Consider the following 16,766-nt stretch of genomic DNA (forward strand, 5'->3'; position numbering starts at 1 on the left):
TCTGAACGCAGGAAATGTATCCTTATGTGTATTGATCCAAAGCTCTACGAGTTGGCCTCTGTGAAGATAGGTCCTGTGGCAAATGGTCTTCTTATTGCTGATCCCTTCAACAAGGATTCGAGCAAATTTGTTAACACGTTTATAGCTTTGGACAAGGCCCAGTCCTTTCTGCCAGGGCTGGACGTTTCAGGGGCCATTCGCCCGGCCGAGGCTTTGATAGAGGCTTCCAATGTGGCTTTTGTAGGAAGGTGAATATCTGACTATGGTTACCCCCAACTTTTTGCCTAGTGTCTAGCTGGTTTTTCGACTTAGTTGGCCTGAGATCCTGCCATTCAGGGTCTCATGCTGTCTGCTCTCTCTTTAAAATGGCCTCCATGTACCCCAGGTACATACCCAATTGGTAAGGGTCACCTTATTGGACCCTGTACAGTGTACCCTAGGTACCCAGGGCATCGGTGTACCCTAGGCCTCCCAGGGGCTGCAGCATTTATTATGCCACCCCTGGCCTGGCCTTCCAATCAGACACAACTGGCTGATCACTCAGCTGGGGCAAGGTCGTGTAATCACCCCTTGCTTAGATATAGTATACCTATATCTACCCTTAAAATAGACACATGTGTACCTGTGAGCCACTCCTATGGCAGGCCTTAACAATCCTGGAGGCGGAGTGCTTGGTAACATGTGAGATGGTGCTCTAGCATGAGCTGAGCCTGTCTGCAGCTTTCGGAACCATGTCCTTATAGCTGTTCTATGATATCGCCTACCATATACTCTTAAAGTGCCTTATAATCTTAAACGGTTATGGTAACTATGGTTTGGCTTTATCAAAACATGTCGTGTAAGGTGTCTAACACTTTGGAATAATACCCCCATACCATTTCTGGTGATGAAGATATTATTCCTCCCTTCTAGAGGGAGAGACATGTTAAAATCCGACTTTGCTGTTTAAATCTGACCAAAGCCTCAGCATCACAAAATGGATGCTGCTGCCACAGACACGAGTCTGACCTCCTGCAGCTGGGAGCCCTCCCAGCCAGGGAGGCCTGGACAATAGGTTTCCTGCTTGGGGAGGTGCTAGCACCTCCTCAGACAGAGTTTAGTGTATTGGGGCAGGGAGGGCTGAAAGGAATGAGACATGCCTGGGGCACACAAGGTGCTCCATGCATAGTCCAGTTCAAACCGGCGCTGGGGCACTCCAGCCCCAGTTCTGGTGCGAAACTGGACAAAGGAAAGGGGGTGTAAACATTCCCCTTCGTGGTCCCACCCATAGGAGGGACCTTGCAGGTAGCCCAGCCCACTAGCCCAGTATATCAGTAGGTAGCTGAGCCCTGCAAATTAGATTATCCTGAATCTGCAACTTGAACAGAAACTCTGGACCTTTGACATTCGACCTCAGGAAGAAGACTGAAGAATCTCCCTTGTGGCCAAGGAGTGACCACCCTGGGCAACCAGGCACCATCCAGAGACCGCTGCTTGCTTTGCGACTGATCCTACGAGGGACGACTGCAGAGACTGACCAGCGCTGAGACTTCCAGACACCTCTGACCCAGATCCACATCTGCAGCAAAGCTGAGACCCGTGGAGGCGACGAGGGACGTGGGACCGGCGACTTGGGAAAAGTGGCTAGTAACTGACTAGCGCAACTTCTGAGGCTTCCTCGAGGCTGTGCTTGGGGAATTGAGAAGCCCCCATCCCGAGCACCGTCTGCAAAGAAGATCAGCTCCCTACACTTCACGTGTTCTGCGTGGGGCCCTTCTGCACCTGAGTTGCTTGACGTGTTGTCCGGTTGCTGGCCCGTTGGCTAGTGACCTCTGCGACGACGAACCTTTGATTTCACCTTGCTGGTCCGGCTCCTCCAGACTGGCACTCGCTCCTCTGTGAAAGAGAAGCACCCCAGACCTTCCTGGTCTGCACCAGAAGCAAGTCCTCCATTCTGCGTGGGTTCAGCTTGCCAAGGCTTGTTGGGTCCTAACTCAACATCGACGCCGCCGACAGCAAGAGCCTTCGTGGGACAGCTCGCCTCCTGGTCCTGGTCGTCCTCGACGCCTCCTGGTACCCGTGGCTGCTGTGACAAGCTTCACCTCTTTACCTGCATCTGCATGACATTGCCTGGTTCCTTCCCGGCTCCTGGCTGGTGACCTAGACTCTGTCCCTTCTGCTTGCAGGTATCCTTCCTTCTTGATTCCATCCTTGGGATCCACCGGACACTCTTCACTGATTGCCTGTCAGCAACTTTCCTTCAGGCATCCATAGGAGTCAACGACGAAACCCGACGCAAGTTCACACCTATGCATCCGCAGCCCGTGGGCTAGGTAACTTGAGTACTCTGGTGCTCACAAGGGTATTGACTATCCTAGGGTCTAGTTTCCAAGTCTCGAACTCCTAGCTATTCCAGAAGTGTCCTAAAACTGTTAATTTCTAATAACTACTATTTCTATTGACTTTTACGCATTACGCATGAGTGTTTCCACTCTGCACCTGAATCCCGTGGGCCTCCCACTTCCTAACCTTTGGTAGTATAGTGCAGCCCCAGTGATTCCCTAGGCCTAGGCCTATCCTGTGTTCGTGACAGTGGTTCTTATACCACTTACTTAGTATATGGTTTGCGTGGCCCCTAGGGCCTAACTGTATTACTTACCTGTGTGACTTAATGTATGCTTAAATAAGACTGTGTTGTACTTACCTCGAATCTCATAAAGAGTGCTGAGGGTATTTTGACTAGAATAAATACATTCTATTTTTATATATATCTGTTGTGGTGTCCTTTCATTTGGTATTCAAGGGATTACAAATGGTATAACAGCTGGCTTCACATGCCATACAGAGTTTAGCCTAAGACTGCTCTTGTCCATGCTACCAATAGGATAGCTGGTCTATAAGGTTGACTTTACAACCAATCACCATAAGGGTTGTTTGGACTGATACAAGGTGTACACTAGAATTAGTGACATCATATATCAGGCCAACTTCTCACAGCTTTGATGACTCTCACAATTCCTCCTGGCAGGGTTTCAGTGGCAGTTGGCAGTACCTTCTACCATTCTCAGTCTTGCTTCCATAGAGGCAGATGTGGCAGAAGTGTTTTCCATGGTGGAGCCCAAGGAGGTTCTCAGCTTTCATTTACAGGTGAGCCTGATTTCTCCCTCTCAGTTTGCTTTGGGGGATTGGCTTTGCTTATTCTCTCACAATTGGGCTCAGATAACTCAGGAGGCCTGGGTTCTTCACATAGTCCTGGGTTACCATATAGAGTTTTATGGCACTCTGTTTCAGCGAGTCCCCCCGCACCCTCTAGCTTCTATCCTTCCAGACCAGGTGATCATCGACAAAGAGATCCAAAGTTTGTTGACCAAAGGTGCCATCTCCCCAACCTATCATAACCAGAGGGAATTTTGCAGCACGATTTTCTTGGTCCACAAGCGGAGAGGGGGGTCACAGATTGGTCCTCAATCTCAAGGGGTTTCAACGGAATGGGTGTGTTACCTTCACTTCAAGATGGAGGCTATCCATCTTCTTAGGGATCTTCTGAGAGAAGGGGACTGGGACAGGGAAGTTCGTCTTGATCTGAAAGATGCTTATCTATCCATTCCCATCTTTCCTTCCCATCGGCAGTACCTCCAGTTTCAATGGCGAAAGGCTTGTATGAATATTCAGCTCTTCCGTTCAGTCTTACTTCTGTTCCTTGGTGTTTTCACCAAATTGATGAAGCCTGTGGTGGAATTCTTGCGTGCCCACAAGTCGCATCTCATGTGCCGGAACAACCTTCTCCTCCTTGCTCAGGAGCGGGGTGTTCTAATGTCCCATTTGAGCATGACCTTTTTACTCCGTCAGTAGTTTGGGTTGCTGTTGAATACAGAGAAGTCTTGGTTGACTCCCTCTCAGTCTATTGAGTTTCTGGGTTGATGGATATATTCAGCAATGGCCCTCTCAGAAGATGCGGGAGGTCAAGAAGGAGTTGAAGTTCATGGAGTCAGTTTCCATGAGGCAAGCCTTTTTTCCAGGTCCACTTTATTACTAGGTGCTTCAGAGGGTCAAGATTCCACACCTTCGGAAGGGTGTGTCCTACTCGGATTTGGTTCCCCTGTCTCAGGGTACCAGAAGGGAGCTGAAATGGTGGTTGAGCCACATGGAGGCCTGGAATGGCACAGAGATCCCCAGCTCTCTCTGGGATATGTTCATAGAGTCCGATGCAAGCAGGTGAGGCTGGGAGGCCTGTTGTGGTTCAGCCTGCTGTGGGAGGTTGATGGTCGGTGGAGATGCGGCGCGTCCATATCGATTGCTTGGAACTTCTAGTGGGTTCTTTTGCCATCAGGTCTCTTTCTACTCTGAAGTATTGGAGTTGCATTCTTCTCAGGATGAAAAACGTGTCAGCAGTCCATTACGTCAACAAATTGGGGGGCACCAGATCTCGCATGCTGGCAGAGTAGTTTTGGCATTTTTGCCTGCAGTGCCAGATTTCGGTGATTGTCGAACATCTGCCAGGGGAGTACAAAACAATTGCAGACTGGAATTCCAGGTTTCGGAGGCACTCCAGCAATTGTACATTGTTTCCTCCCACCTTTCCGTGGCTTCATTATCTTTGGGACCTGTGTCCGATAGACTTATTTGCGTACTGTCTGTACACTCAGATTCCTCAGTTATTAAGTTGGAGGCCAGACCCTCTCCCCTTGGCGACCGATTCCTACCTGCAGGAAAGGGTCAGGGCCTAATGTATGCCTTTCCCCCATTTCTCATGATTCCGCAAGTGACTGATCAGGTGTAGCATCAGGTGGCGCATCTGGCGACCCCTCTCTGGAGAGTGCATTCTTGGTTTCCTTTCCCTTCGTATCTATCATGCAATCTTCTGGTGCAACTCCTGTTGCTGGAGGACCTTCTGACAGACCCCTTAAGCAGTCCGCATTCTCGGATTCTTCAGTGATCCCTGCGCCTCATGGCATGGTGTCCAATCTTGGGCCTCCAGTACCCATAAACGATACACTTCTGCATGGCATTGATGGGTTGGTTGGTGTGATCCACTGGGTCTTGATCCCAGGGGGGGCGATCTTCCCCATGTAGTGAATTTCTTGTTTTCCTTGGTGGTGGATGGCATGGCGTATTGCTCAGTGAATAATTTTCATTCAGCCACTTCCACCGGCCATGCTCCTACGCATGGTGAACATGTGGGGGAACATCCTTTAGTGCGTAGGTTTATGAGAGGCATTCGGGTTTCGAAGCCTCTGTGCCCTCGCTATTCTCGCCTTTGGGATATTATTGTGGTGCTGCAATTTCTTTAGGATAGCCAGAGAATTATTTATTGATTTTTTTCCAGATTTCCAGGTATACAAAAACTTTTTCTAAATGTATTTCATATTCTAGGGGGGACATTTGCCGAAGCCCTAGCTGCCAGCACTTACCACATTTACCGGGTCCCTAGCAGGCTACAGTTGACGGGGCTCCAAACGCTGTGTGTTTCTCCCGGCTGGTCCACGCCATCGGCCGTAGCTGGGGGAACTACAGCTCCCGTGAGCCTCTGCAAACTTGCGGACGTCAGCGCGCCCGGAGGCGCTTTAAAAGCATTGGCTCCCTTGGTGGAGCGGGGGACATTTGCCGAAGCCCTAGCTGCCAGCACTTACCACATTTACCGGGTCCCTAGCAGGCTACAGTTGACGGGGCTCCAAACGCTGTGTGTTTCTCCCGGCTGGTCCACGCCATCGGCCGTAGCTGGGGGAACTACAGCTCCCGTGAGCCTCTGCAAACTTGCGGACGTCAGCGCGCCCGGAGGCGCTTTAAAAGCATTGGCTCCCTTGGTGGAGCGGGGGACATTTGCCGAAGCCCTAGCTGCCAGCACTTACCACATTTACCGGGTCCCTAGCAGGCTACAGTTGACGGGGCTCCAAACGCTGTGTGTTTCTCCCGGCTGGTCCACGCCATCGGCCGTAGCTGGGGGAACTACAGCTCCCGTGAGCCTCTGCAAACTTGCGGACGTCAGCGCGCCCGGAGGCGCTTTAAAAGCATTGGCTCCCTTGGTGGAGCGGGGGACATTTGCCGAAGCCCTAGCTGCCAGCACTTACCACATTTACCGGGTCCCTAGCAGGCTACAGTTGACGGGGCTCCAAACGCTGTGTGTTTCTCCCGGCTGGTCCACGCCATCGGCCGTAGCTGGGGGAACTACAGCTCCCGTGAGCCTCTGCAAACTTGCGGACGTCAGCGCGCCCGGAGGCGCTTTAAAAGCATTGGCTCCCTCCGCGTCGCGGGACGCGCGCGGGCGGCGCCGGGCTGAGCCCGGGCAGAGGGCGGGCCGTCTGTGGCCGTCCGGGGCAGGAGGAGGCAGGGCAGGGCCACGTCCCTGTCATCCGATTCCTGAGGCCTTCGTGCTTCCTCACTATCATCGGGTGCCACATCAACTGAAGGTATAACTTTGTGTTGCGTCTGTGGGGACTCTTGCCACACTTGTAGTGCACTGTGCTGATATATCTCCTAGCGGGACGGGTCCAGAGCCATAATGGGTAAAAGGAAAATGACGGATGCTAATGGCAGCGTGGCCAAAAGAAACAAGGCTCGCAAATCTACTAAGAAACTCATTCCATCCTCTACCCTACAACGCATTGAATCCTTAGTCGACGATTGTACCACGCTCCTGGATCCTGATTTAACTACTGTGTCCTTGTCTCCATCTCCTTTACCTGCTAGTAACACCTGCCCAGGCCCCGTCACCATCCCCCAAATGTTCACTAAGAAATCTGCCCCACCCTCTTCTATCGTACAAACATCAACAGCCCTAGACAGTACCCCAAACCTCTCCACTATTATGGGATCAACTACTGAAGTTTCAAGCTCCTGTGTTACCATGGTTAACAGGGTACCTCTTGAGCCCACTGTTATTTTGTGTAAAAACCGCTTTGAGGTTTTATCTGATTTGGGTAATGACTCTGCAGACTGTTGTGACTTTACTTCTAGTGTACCATTATCTCCGGTCCCAGACCATCCCGGAGACGAAGTTTTTGCCCCTGGATCGCCCCTACATATGGCCAGCCAACAATGCGTGTCTGTTGCAGACCCAACGCCGGGCCTACTTATGGAAACCATTAATGCACTAAAACTTGAAATTAGTGACCTAAAAGCGCTAGTCAAGGAATTATTATTAGAAGTCAAAAGACCCCTTACACAGCCCCCGCAACCACCAATTCCATCAACAAGCACTGCTCACCACCCCCACGCATCATGTACTTCTTCTTCTACCACTACTTACTCTAGTGTAATCATGCCCATTCAATCGCCAGTTCCACCTTATCAAGCCAGTATAAACTCAATATCATCTGCTAGAGCTGGGGCTGGATTATCCATTCCCAACAAAAGAACGCATCCATCATTGCACGACAACACCACAACCAACCAGTGTCATCTTTCTCTAAAATCTGCAGCCCCCAACTCACTCTGCAAATCCTCCGAACTGCAAAATCGTAGGGCCAATTCCCATCCCATTGTCCATATGGTGGGAGTCCCCAAGTGCAATAGGTATGAGTGCGAAGAATCTTTAAAGAATAAGGTTACACATTGGATCCGCCACACTAGAGGTTGTCGATCTCTCATCAGAGATGACCTCGTGAAGGCTCGCAGACTAAGATCCAATAATTCCTCGAAGGATATTATTGAACTGACTTTAGCTAACCATTATTTAGCTGAGGGCCTCATTGCACTAGAGTATAGATCCTCCTCCCCTGACTCTTCTTCTATTCAGTTTAAATATCCTTCGACATTGAGTCATGCCCTAGTGGGGTGGAGTAGTGGGGTGCCTTATCAAAGGCTTGAGGGAACATCCTCACTTGGACAAATTGACTGACTAACAACTGCGTCCCATATGTCCCTACCTCCTACTGAAGCTACCCTAGTTGCCCTTATCCCCAACCACAGACCGACTTCCCTAACCCCATTACCCACTATTTTCAATGGGGATAGGGCGGAAGGTGCATTAACAAGGGTTGTTCCATCGCTGACCTCACATGATCCTGTCATCCCCCCCCCTCCAGTACCAAACACGACTCTCAAACTTATCTCGTGGAACATTGCGGGTCTGAAAGCTAAACTTTCACTCCCTGAATGGAATAGGCTTATAGCTATGCATGATATCTGCATATTTCAAGAGACCTGGAGCGTCACACCCTTATATAAATCAGGCTTCTCATGCTACTGCGTCCCCGCGGTCACTACTGGCCGTGGACGCCCTTCGGGGGGGCTTATAATATGGATTAACATAGCCCTCTCATGCAGAGTCAGACTTGTTCAATGTTCGTCTCCTGACGTGCTGCATTTAACCCTGAATGGGTTGAAAGGGGGGCCAACTATTGAGCTCTTTAACATCTATATTAGGGGTACCCAAGGAGGATCTAAGTCCCCTATCGTCACTATTCTAGAAGAGGAATTTTCCTCTTGTCCCCCGAATTCATTTATTTTGGCTGCCGGAGACCTCAATTGCACTTTTGAACCCCTCGCCACCGAAGACATCTTGGATGTTGCAGAGGAAGATACTAGGTGGGGTATACCCTCCCTTTCTATCCCCCCAGTAACGAGATGGTCACCAGTAGTAATCCAATTGAATGCTCTGGTTATGGAATATGGGCTGAGAGCCGCTAATGGCCGACTTCCCTCCGACCTTCATGCAGCTTCTACTTTCAACAGAATCTCCAGCCCATCAAGAATCGATTACATTCTAATTGACCGAAGACTCTGGCATTATGCAGTGGATATGGTCATTGTCCCTACCATTGACAGTGACCATAACTCTCTTTGCCTGACTCTAAAGAGCCCATGGTCCCCTGATCAATCAAACTCTGATCATCGTCCGACATTGCTCACTAGAGATGTTATTCCATCTAACTGCAAAAGATATCTCAAATGGCCCAAAGTTGCAGTTGACGCCCAAAAACTGTCTACCATTAAAGAAATACTGCTATTAAAAACGGCCGAACTTAGGCAAGCCTGCGAAGACGCTAATGAGAAATTAAGAGCCGCGTCTATCCATGCAGACACCATTGAGTCTATTGGGTCTCTTTTTACATCTCTTTTCCCTAACAACTCTCACAAACACAAAACACCCGGTTCTTGGTTCAATTTAGAGTGTAGATCTAGTAGAAAAATGCTTGTATCCGCTATCAAATCCAAGGATTGCATCCTAATCAAGAATGCTAGGTCTACATATAGGAAGGCCCTTGATAACGCAAAGCGTGTATGGGAAGAATCTCATTGGCTGGCCCTAAAAGATGCCAGCCTAGCAAGGGATGGGACCACATTTTGGAACCTTTGTAGATTCTCCCAAGGCCATGAACCCGATATAATTCCCAACCACATCACCAACGACGAGTGGTTTACCCATTTTTCGTCACTCTATTCGGATGACAGTGCACAAAGTACCGGCGCTTTTTCTGTTAATGTTTCCACAGACCTAACCCCGCCTGACAATGATCCCTTCACTGAAATAGAAGTCATGTCTGCTATTAATAGGTTGGTCCCAGCTAAAGCTGCAGGCCCAGACGGCCTACCTGGAGACTTGTTCCGCTTTGACCCCAAGTCTTGGGCTGTTTATTTTACAATTCTACTGAATGCCCTTTTAAAGGGATTACCCATTCCCGAGTCTTGGAGGGGGGCGGAGGTCATACCCATATTTAAGAAGGGTTCCAGGGAGGACCCTGCTAACTACCGGCCAATAAGCCTCATTGACGTTAGTCACAAGGTGGTTGGCAGGGTCCTGCTGGAGCGAATTCTACTATGGGTCACCGACAACGACATCTTATCACACTATCAGGCTGGGTTCAGGCCATTCACGGGCACGATTGACCAGGTCTTTAGGCTCCTATTGCTATACTGGAAAACTGTGCAGATTGGTAAGGGCAATCTCCACCTGGCCTTTATCGACCTGAAGTCGGCCTTCGACCTGGTCCCCCGTGACCGTCTATGGTCTGTCCTTCATGACCTGGGTCTCCCGCCTTATATCCTCGACCTCCTGGTACGCCTACACGAGGGGAACTATGCCAGGGTGAGATGGGGCAGTCAAGCACAGCGCACCGATAGGATCCCAGTCAGTAGAGGAGTCCGCCAGGGCTGTGTACTAGCGCCCACCCTTTTCTCTCTTTTTGTGAACGGAGTGGTGAAATTTTTGCTAGAAGTCCCGGCGGACGCTCCTGCCCTGGCGGGGGAAAAAGTCCCCACCCTCTTATTTGCTGACGACACCCTGCTATTGTCTAAGACTCCAGCAGGGTTACAGAAGCTTTTAGACAGATTTTACTTGTTCTGCTCAATGAGAGGTTTGGTTATTAACACTTCCAAAACTAAGCTCCTCTCTTTTAAATCCCGTAAATCATCTAGTGTATCTATTTTTTCTGATGGAGTCCCCCTAGAATACGTCAAATTATTTGACTACCTAGGTATTAGGATCTCTGACAACATGAGCTGGAAGCCCCACATCCACAAAATGCTGCTCAATCATAAGCGGGCTGCGGGGGTAATTGCCAAAGAACATCGCTCCTCGAGGAGTAAGCCAATTACTCCCGCATTAATAATCTATCAGGCCAAAGCCTTGGGTTCAGCTATGTATGGAGCTGAACTGTGGGGGTTCGAGAACACAGACGAACTTACTTTGTCCGAGAACAAATTCCTAAGAGAACTAGTAGCAATGCCCAGGGGTACTCCTTTGAAACCTCTTTTCAGCGATTTGGGTAGGCGTTCATTTAAGGACATTGCCAGGTTACGTCCCCTTTTATTTTGGGCTCGCTTATGGCGTACCCCGGAGTTGAAAAAATATACTGAGGGCTTGAGAGAATTAATGAACACATCTGGCTCCCAAAAAATAAGCTGGCTACGTAATATTAAAAAATCTCTTATCCAGCTTGGCTTCAATGACCTCTGGGAACATGGAGCCCCTGTGAGTAAGGCCGACATAAAAAAAGCCTATTGGGCTTGGATCGACAATCGAGATCTTAGTAGCCCCAACCTTGGAAGACTAACTGAAGCTTATTACACCTTCAAGCAGACAGTTAACTTTGAGCCCTTTCTTGAGTTTATAACAAAACCTAGGGACAGAGCATTGTACTTCCAATTCAGACTCGAGACCCTCCCTACTCGCGAATTTACCAGCAAATGGAAGCCTCCCTACCAGACCCCTGTTACTTGCCCGATATGCCCTGAAAAGGTCGAAAGTATAGCACACATTATGCTTGAATGCCCAGTGTATAGTAATCCCAGAAAACGATGGTTAGCCCCCGCCTGTCGTCTTCTAGGCATTTCGAACTATCGAGTTGCCTTACGCATTTTGCGTTCTGACACAAGTTCGGTTCTAGTCTGTGCTGTGGCAAAATTTCTGGGCTGGTCCTGGATTATCAGAAACAAACTGAATAACTGCACTAGTTGATATAATGAATTGTCTTTTTATATGCTTTTTTAAACTACAGTTTTAAACCACAGTTTTAAATCAGTATTTTTTAATATGTTTTTAAACTAGTCATCAAGCCATCATCAGGAATCTGCTGCAAAATTGTTCCCTGAATGAACTCTCATTTTTGTCATGCTTTTCTTGTATATGCTTTTATGATAATTTTTATCGAAATAAAGCTTTTTGACTTGACTTGACTATTCTAGTTTTCCCTATGTTCCTCAGTTATCAGGTGTTCAATTTCTGAAGGCTTATGAGCTTGCTACTTTTTTTGTCAGATGTGATTCTGATTGCATTAGAGAAACCCTTTGGCTTCAGCCATGCTAGTTAGGTCGGTCAGAAGCTGGTGTGGACCTGTCCATCTTTGGTATGCACTTAGTTTAGGGTGCTATGGCCTCAAAATCCTTTAGATTGCCCTCTCATTTCGAGTATATTAGAAAAACTACAGATTAGTCCTTTAATTCTACTTTCAAATGTTTTTACTATAAGCCTATTGTAAATGTTGCTTCTGTGGTGGTGGTTCAGCTTCACACAAGCATAATCCGAGCCTCCAGTCCTGACAAAGAATGAACCATTTTTAAGCATTCGCATCAAGAATTTTCATCTCTTTAAGGACATGGAGGAGAGGAATATCCCACCTGTTACTGTGTTGTACAGATATGTATATAAGTATTGCTTTTGTTCCTACCCATGTTGCTTGTTGGGTGGCATATGCAGAGTTTATGCCTTTATTTTTTCTCTCTGCTGGACTTTTGCAGAGCTGGGGACCTACTGTCTGCGTCTCATTAAAGATTTTCTGATTAATGGTTAAGTTCCTCTGCGATGGTCGCCTTGCATATAGGTGCTGCTGGGCTCAGTGGGTGATTGTAGCCACTGCTGTTGGATTTGTGGGAATATTCAGACTTTCCATTTTGCTGTTTGGACTGGTTTGCAAAGAAAGGGGAGGAGTCCTCGTGGGTTGGCCATAATATAGGGGTTGGTGGGACCTGATAGGCTGGTGGACTGATGGGAAATGTAGTTTTTGTGTTTACTGTATTTTGAATGGCTGCTGAAATTTTGCAGTAAAGTTAGAGAAGCATAATCCTCGCCTCCACCTCCTTGTCTTTAATGGAATTGAAAAGTTTTTACGCAAATGCTTGAAAATCTTTCAGTGTTTCTTTCTCTGTCGCCCGCATTCAGAGGTGGAAGCACATGGGAGCCATCATCATTCTTTCATTTAAAAATATGTCACTATTTAATTTTTTCTCTCAGGTAATACGTTTAATTGTGCTTATTTAATTGTGCTCGAAATGAACTGTCAGCTAGCATGCCAAAGCAATTCTTCTGAAACAATGATGAAAAAATGTCCCCTTTGATGTGAAATACAAATATGTCTTGTAAAACAAACGTTTCCACTGTAGCCCTTGTTTATCACAGGTTGGTATACATCTCTGAAGAGCAGCTGTGCTGCTAGCCCCTTGGTGGTTTGCTTTACCACTGCCCAACCCCCCTTGTGTGGTGCCTGCTTTGTGTGATGGAAGCTTGCACAGCTGTAGCATGGTTTGTTTTGACGACTGTTCCCCATACAATACCTATCTTGTGTTGTGTGAGGCACACCAAAGCTGCAGAGTGATGAGGCCTCCATATTATAGCCTGAAATGATAGCTGGCAGTGCACTGCATTCAGGCATTTGTAGCTGTGGGGCGGGCTTGACAAGCTGCTGCCCAAGCTGTAGCTGTTTTGGGCAAGGGAGCTTTGCACAGCTGCTGCTTGTGCTGTGTGCCTCTGTGAGGGAGGCCTGTTGTGCTGCTGCTGGCAGTGATGGGTGTGCTCTGAGTCAGAGACACAATAATTGCGTTTGCCGGTGGTGTGCCTATTTTATGTGCAAGCGGAAGCTTGCACAAGCGCTGCCAGTGTTACACCCAGTGCTTTAAATGGGCCGGTACTCACCGTTTCATTTTCTCCCTTTGAGTTCCGGAACGTTTCCTTGGCCACGGAGAGTACCGGTACTCATGGGGGAAAGGCAGGCAGGGCAGGCTCGATGGCACTGGGGACTGCGCAGCTGCGCAGAAAGTGCTCTGCTCAAATGCTGACGAAAAAGAAAAGGCAGAATTGAGGAAGGGCCAGTACACACCTCTGAGCAATCCCGCAGCGGCTCATTTGCATCACTCAAGGGCTGTTTGGGGTTTTAGATTCCCTGCGGCCATCTGTGAATGAAAGTGCAGGGTCCAATCAGACCCTGCCCATTCAGTCACACTGTAGGTGTGTGTGACACCGGGCCTGCCCCCTACCATGTGTTTGGGAAAATGAACTCTAATTTACTTACAGCGCGACCCCCGAGATGAGACTGCACCTCGCAGCTGCAGTCTGCTGGCAGCCGAAGAGGAGGGAGGGGTTGGAGAGGGTGGGGCAGTGTATCACCCACCGGCTGTCATACATTGGCTGATCATCATTCAGCCGGCAGTCCATCAGCATGCACACTACTGGCTCTACCCGTCCCAGCCCACCTGTGCCCATTTGGCAAGTTTTATGAAGTCATCCGAACTACAGTATTAATCTAGTTAAGTGACATGCCCGCTCCACTTATTCCATTCACTTTTCAAAGGGCCAGAGTGCGTAAAGCAAGCAACCTGAGAATCCACTGCACATTTCTCGAACAGAACTTTGGGATGGAATAATTTAGACAGACTTGATGTTCGGAGAAAAAAATGATTCTCCAGTTGTGGGTTTAATCCATTTTTGTTTTCAAAAGATTTGAAAATACCAAAAAAAAACCTTGGGGCATTAAGTACTCTACAAACAATCATCTTATGTTCTGATATCCACCTACCAACAATTAATTACATTCCCCTGCCTGTAAAATCAGGGTTACATGTATTTGGTTTAGTTGTCCATTAAAAAAATCAACTCCATCATCAGTTTTGCAACTGTAATCTGCAACATCACCTAATGTTTGTGTGCTTTTCACAGTGTGCATGAATATTACCTTTTCTGACTTTTTGAGGGATTATTGTGGACAAGGGGTGTCCACAATAGGTCCAGAAGAGCCAGTTCGAGTCCCTTTTTTCTGCCTATTAACACGAGGTAATATGTGCAAGCTATTGATCTGAATCAAATTGTGTGTGAGTGGTTGTGAATGTGTGGCTTTAGAGCCGGCCGGAGCACGGAGGATCAATGTCTGAACCTCCTCTTAATAATAGATAAATACACCAAGGCGGCCGGGGGCTCCATATATCTGGGATTTATGGATTTGTCCACGGCCTTTGATCTCGTAAATAGGTCAAAGCTGTGGACAATGCTCCTGGAGATGGGACTTGACCCACCCCTTGTGTATTTCCTCTCAGAGCTCCACCAAGACCTGAATGCATCGATAAGGATGACGACTGAGGGGAAGTGTACGGCCAGCTTTAAGTCTAGCAGAGGGGTACGACAGGGTTGCATTCTAGCGCCCATGTTATTCACCCTTTACATAAATTCCCTGGAGCAAAACCTGCTGGCTGCTACGCAGGACATCCCGCGTATGGGAGGTACCCCGATCCCGGTCCTCCTATACGCGGATGACGCTGTCCTGCTGGCCAGGACCCCACGGGCGCTGCAAAGATTGCTGGACTCGTTCGGGGACTTTATGCATAGCCTGGACTTGGTGGTAAATAACGGCAAATCTCATGCTATGTCGTTAGGTCACGCGAAAAATAAGGTAAAGCCTTTTTTCTGCAGGGGAGCAGAAATCTCAAGAGTGAAGATTTTCACTTACTTGGGAGTAGTCTTTGATGACATAGGCTCATGGTCCCCTCAGCATTCTATAAAGGTAAACTCCACAAGAAGCTCATCTGCGGCCGTACTTGGCTTTGCAAAAAGGTTGGGAGGAAAACCGACAGAGGCAATATTAACAATCTACAAAGCCAAAACAGTTTCCATTGTAAGGTATGGGGCGTCAATCTGGGGTTACATTAAACACGACGCGATCCAAACAGAGGAAAACAAATTTTTGCGCTCCCTCCTTGGCCTCCCACAATCAACCGCTTCCTTTTCAGTCCATTTGGAACTCGGGATAGGTTACATAGCAGATATGATTAAATTAGCCCCTCTACTGCTATGGATCAAAATATGGCTAAACCCGAATCTTACTTTAAATCATAAAATCCTAAAGGACTGTACTCGACTTGACAACATGAATAAAATTCAATGGTTGTCAAATATCGAGAAGTTAGCTGCCTACATTGGGAGACCAGAAATCTTTTTTAACCCCGAAATTCTTTGTAAGGCAGATCTTGAGTGGGTAAAATCAAATTTTATGAGGCTTAGGGAGGCCGAGCGGGAAGAAGTTGAACTTCATAAACCCTCTGTGAGGGGACATGTCCTGGTATCCCAGCTCTCAGGGTTGTCTTTATATCTTACAGTGGTAACCAACCCTTTTCACAAATGGTTGTTGACTAAATTCCGGTTTAACCAAGTACACATAGTTCTTTGGGATGTAGCTGGCTGGAATAGGCTAGAAGATGTTGCCCCTTGCAAGTGCGATGATATTTCTCCACAAGACACCACGCACTTTATGCTATTCTGCACTTTTTTCAAATATGCCAGGAAGAAGTATATTATTCCTTTGCTAAAAAGTAGGAACTTTACACAGTACAAGCCAGCTCTATTGTTCCTAAGCATGCTTGAATGTCCATTAATTATGTTCTGTGTTGCTAGCTTTTTGGTGGCAGCTGTCAGAGAAAGGAGGGTCAGACTAAAACTAACACAGGATGTGGATCCTATCTGATATATGGAACTCAAACCTGTACTAAAAATTCACGTTGATTATGGTCTATCATGAAATTTTAATAGTAATTGTTCTTAACTGTAGATCTGTGAATTGCAAGATTTTATATATTTAATTGTGTAGTATACTTTTATGATTTTAATTAATCGAATAAAGTGGTTTTGACTTGACTTGACTTGATTCTCCAGTTGTGGGTTTAATCCATTTTTGTTTTCAAAAGATTTGAAAATACCAAAAAAAAACCTTGGGGCATTAAGTACTCTACAAACAATCATCTTATGTTCTGATATCCACCTACCAACAATTAATTACATTCCCCTGCCTGTAAAATCAGGGTTACATGTATTTGGTTTAGTTGTCCATTAAAAAAATCAACTCCATCATCAGTTTTGCAACTGTAATCTGCAACATCACCTAATGTTTGTGTGCTTTTCACAGTGTGCATGAATATTACCTTTTCTGACTTTTTGAGGGATTATTGTGGACAAGGGGTGTCCACAATAGGTCCAGAAGAGCCAGTTCGAGTCCCTTTTTTCTGCCTATTAACACGAGGTAATATGTGCAAGCTATTGATCAGAATCAAATTGTGTGTGAGTGGTTGTGAATGTGTGGTTTTTTTATGTG

The 16,766-nt window shown here is 47.4% G+C and overlaps 1 protein-coding gene across 1 annotated transcript in view; it reads right to left on the bottom strand.

The window, feature by feature from the left end:
* LOC146829602 (heat shock factor protein 3-like) overlaps nucleotides 1-13,350 on the bottom strand; it is a 370,027-nt gene extending 356,677 nt beyond the window's left edge. The window contains exon 1 of the mRNA XM_085608309.1: nucleotides 13,328-13,350. Coding sequence (XP_085464435.1) covers nucleotides 13,328-13,335 — 8 coding nt within the window. The 5' untranslated portion in view covers nucleotides 13,336-13,350. The remainder of the gene's footprint in view (nucleotides 1-13,327) is intronic.
* Between the last annotated feature and the right edge of the window lie 3,416 nt (nucleotides 13,351-16,766).

The sequence above is a fragment of the Triturus cristatus genome, chromosome 5_2 (assembly GCF_964204655.1).
Source record: "Triturus cristatus chromosome 5_2, aTriCri1.1, whole genome shotgun sequence".
Taxonomy (NCBI): Eukaryota; Metazoa; Chordata; class Amphibia; order Caudata; family Salamandridae; genus Triturus; species Triturus cristatus.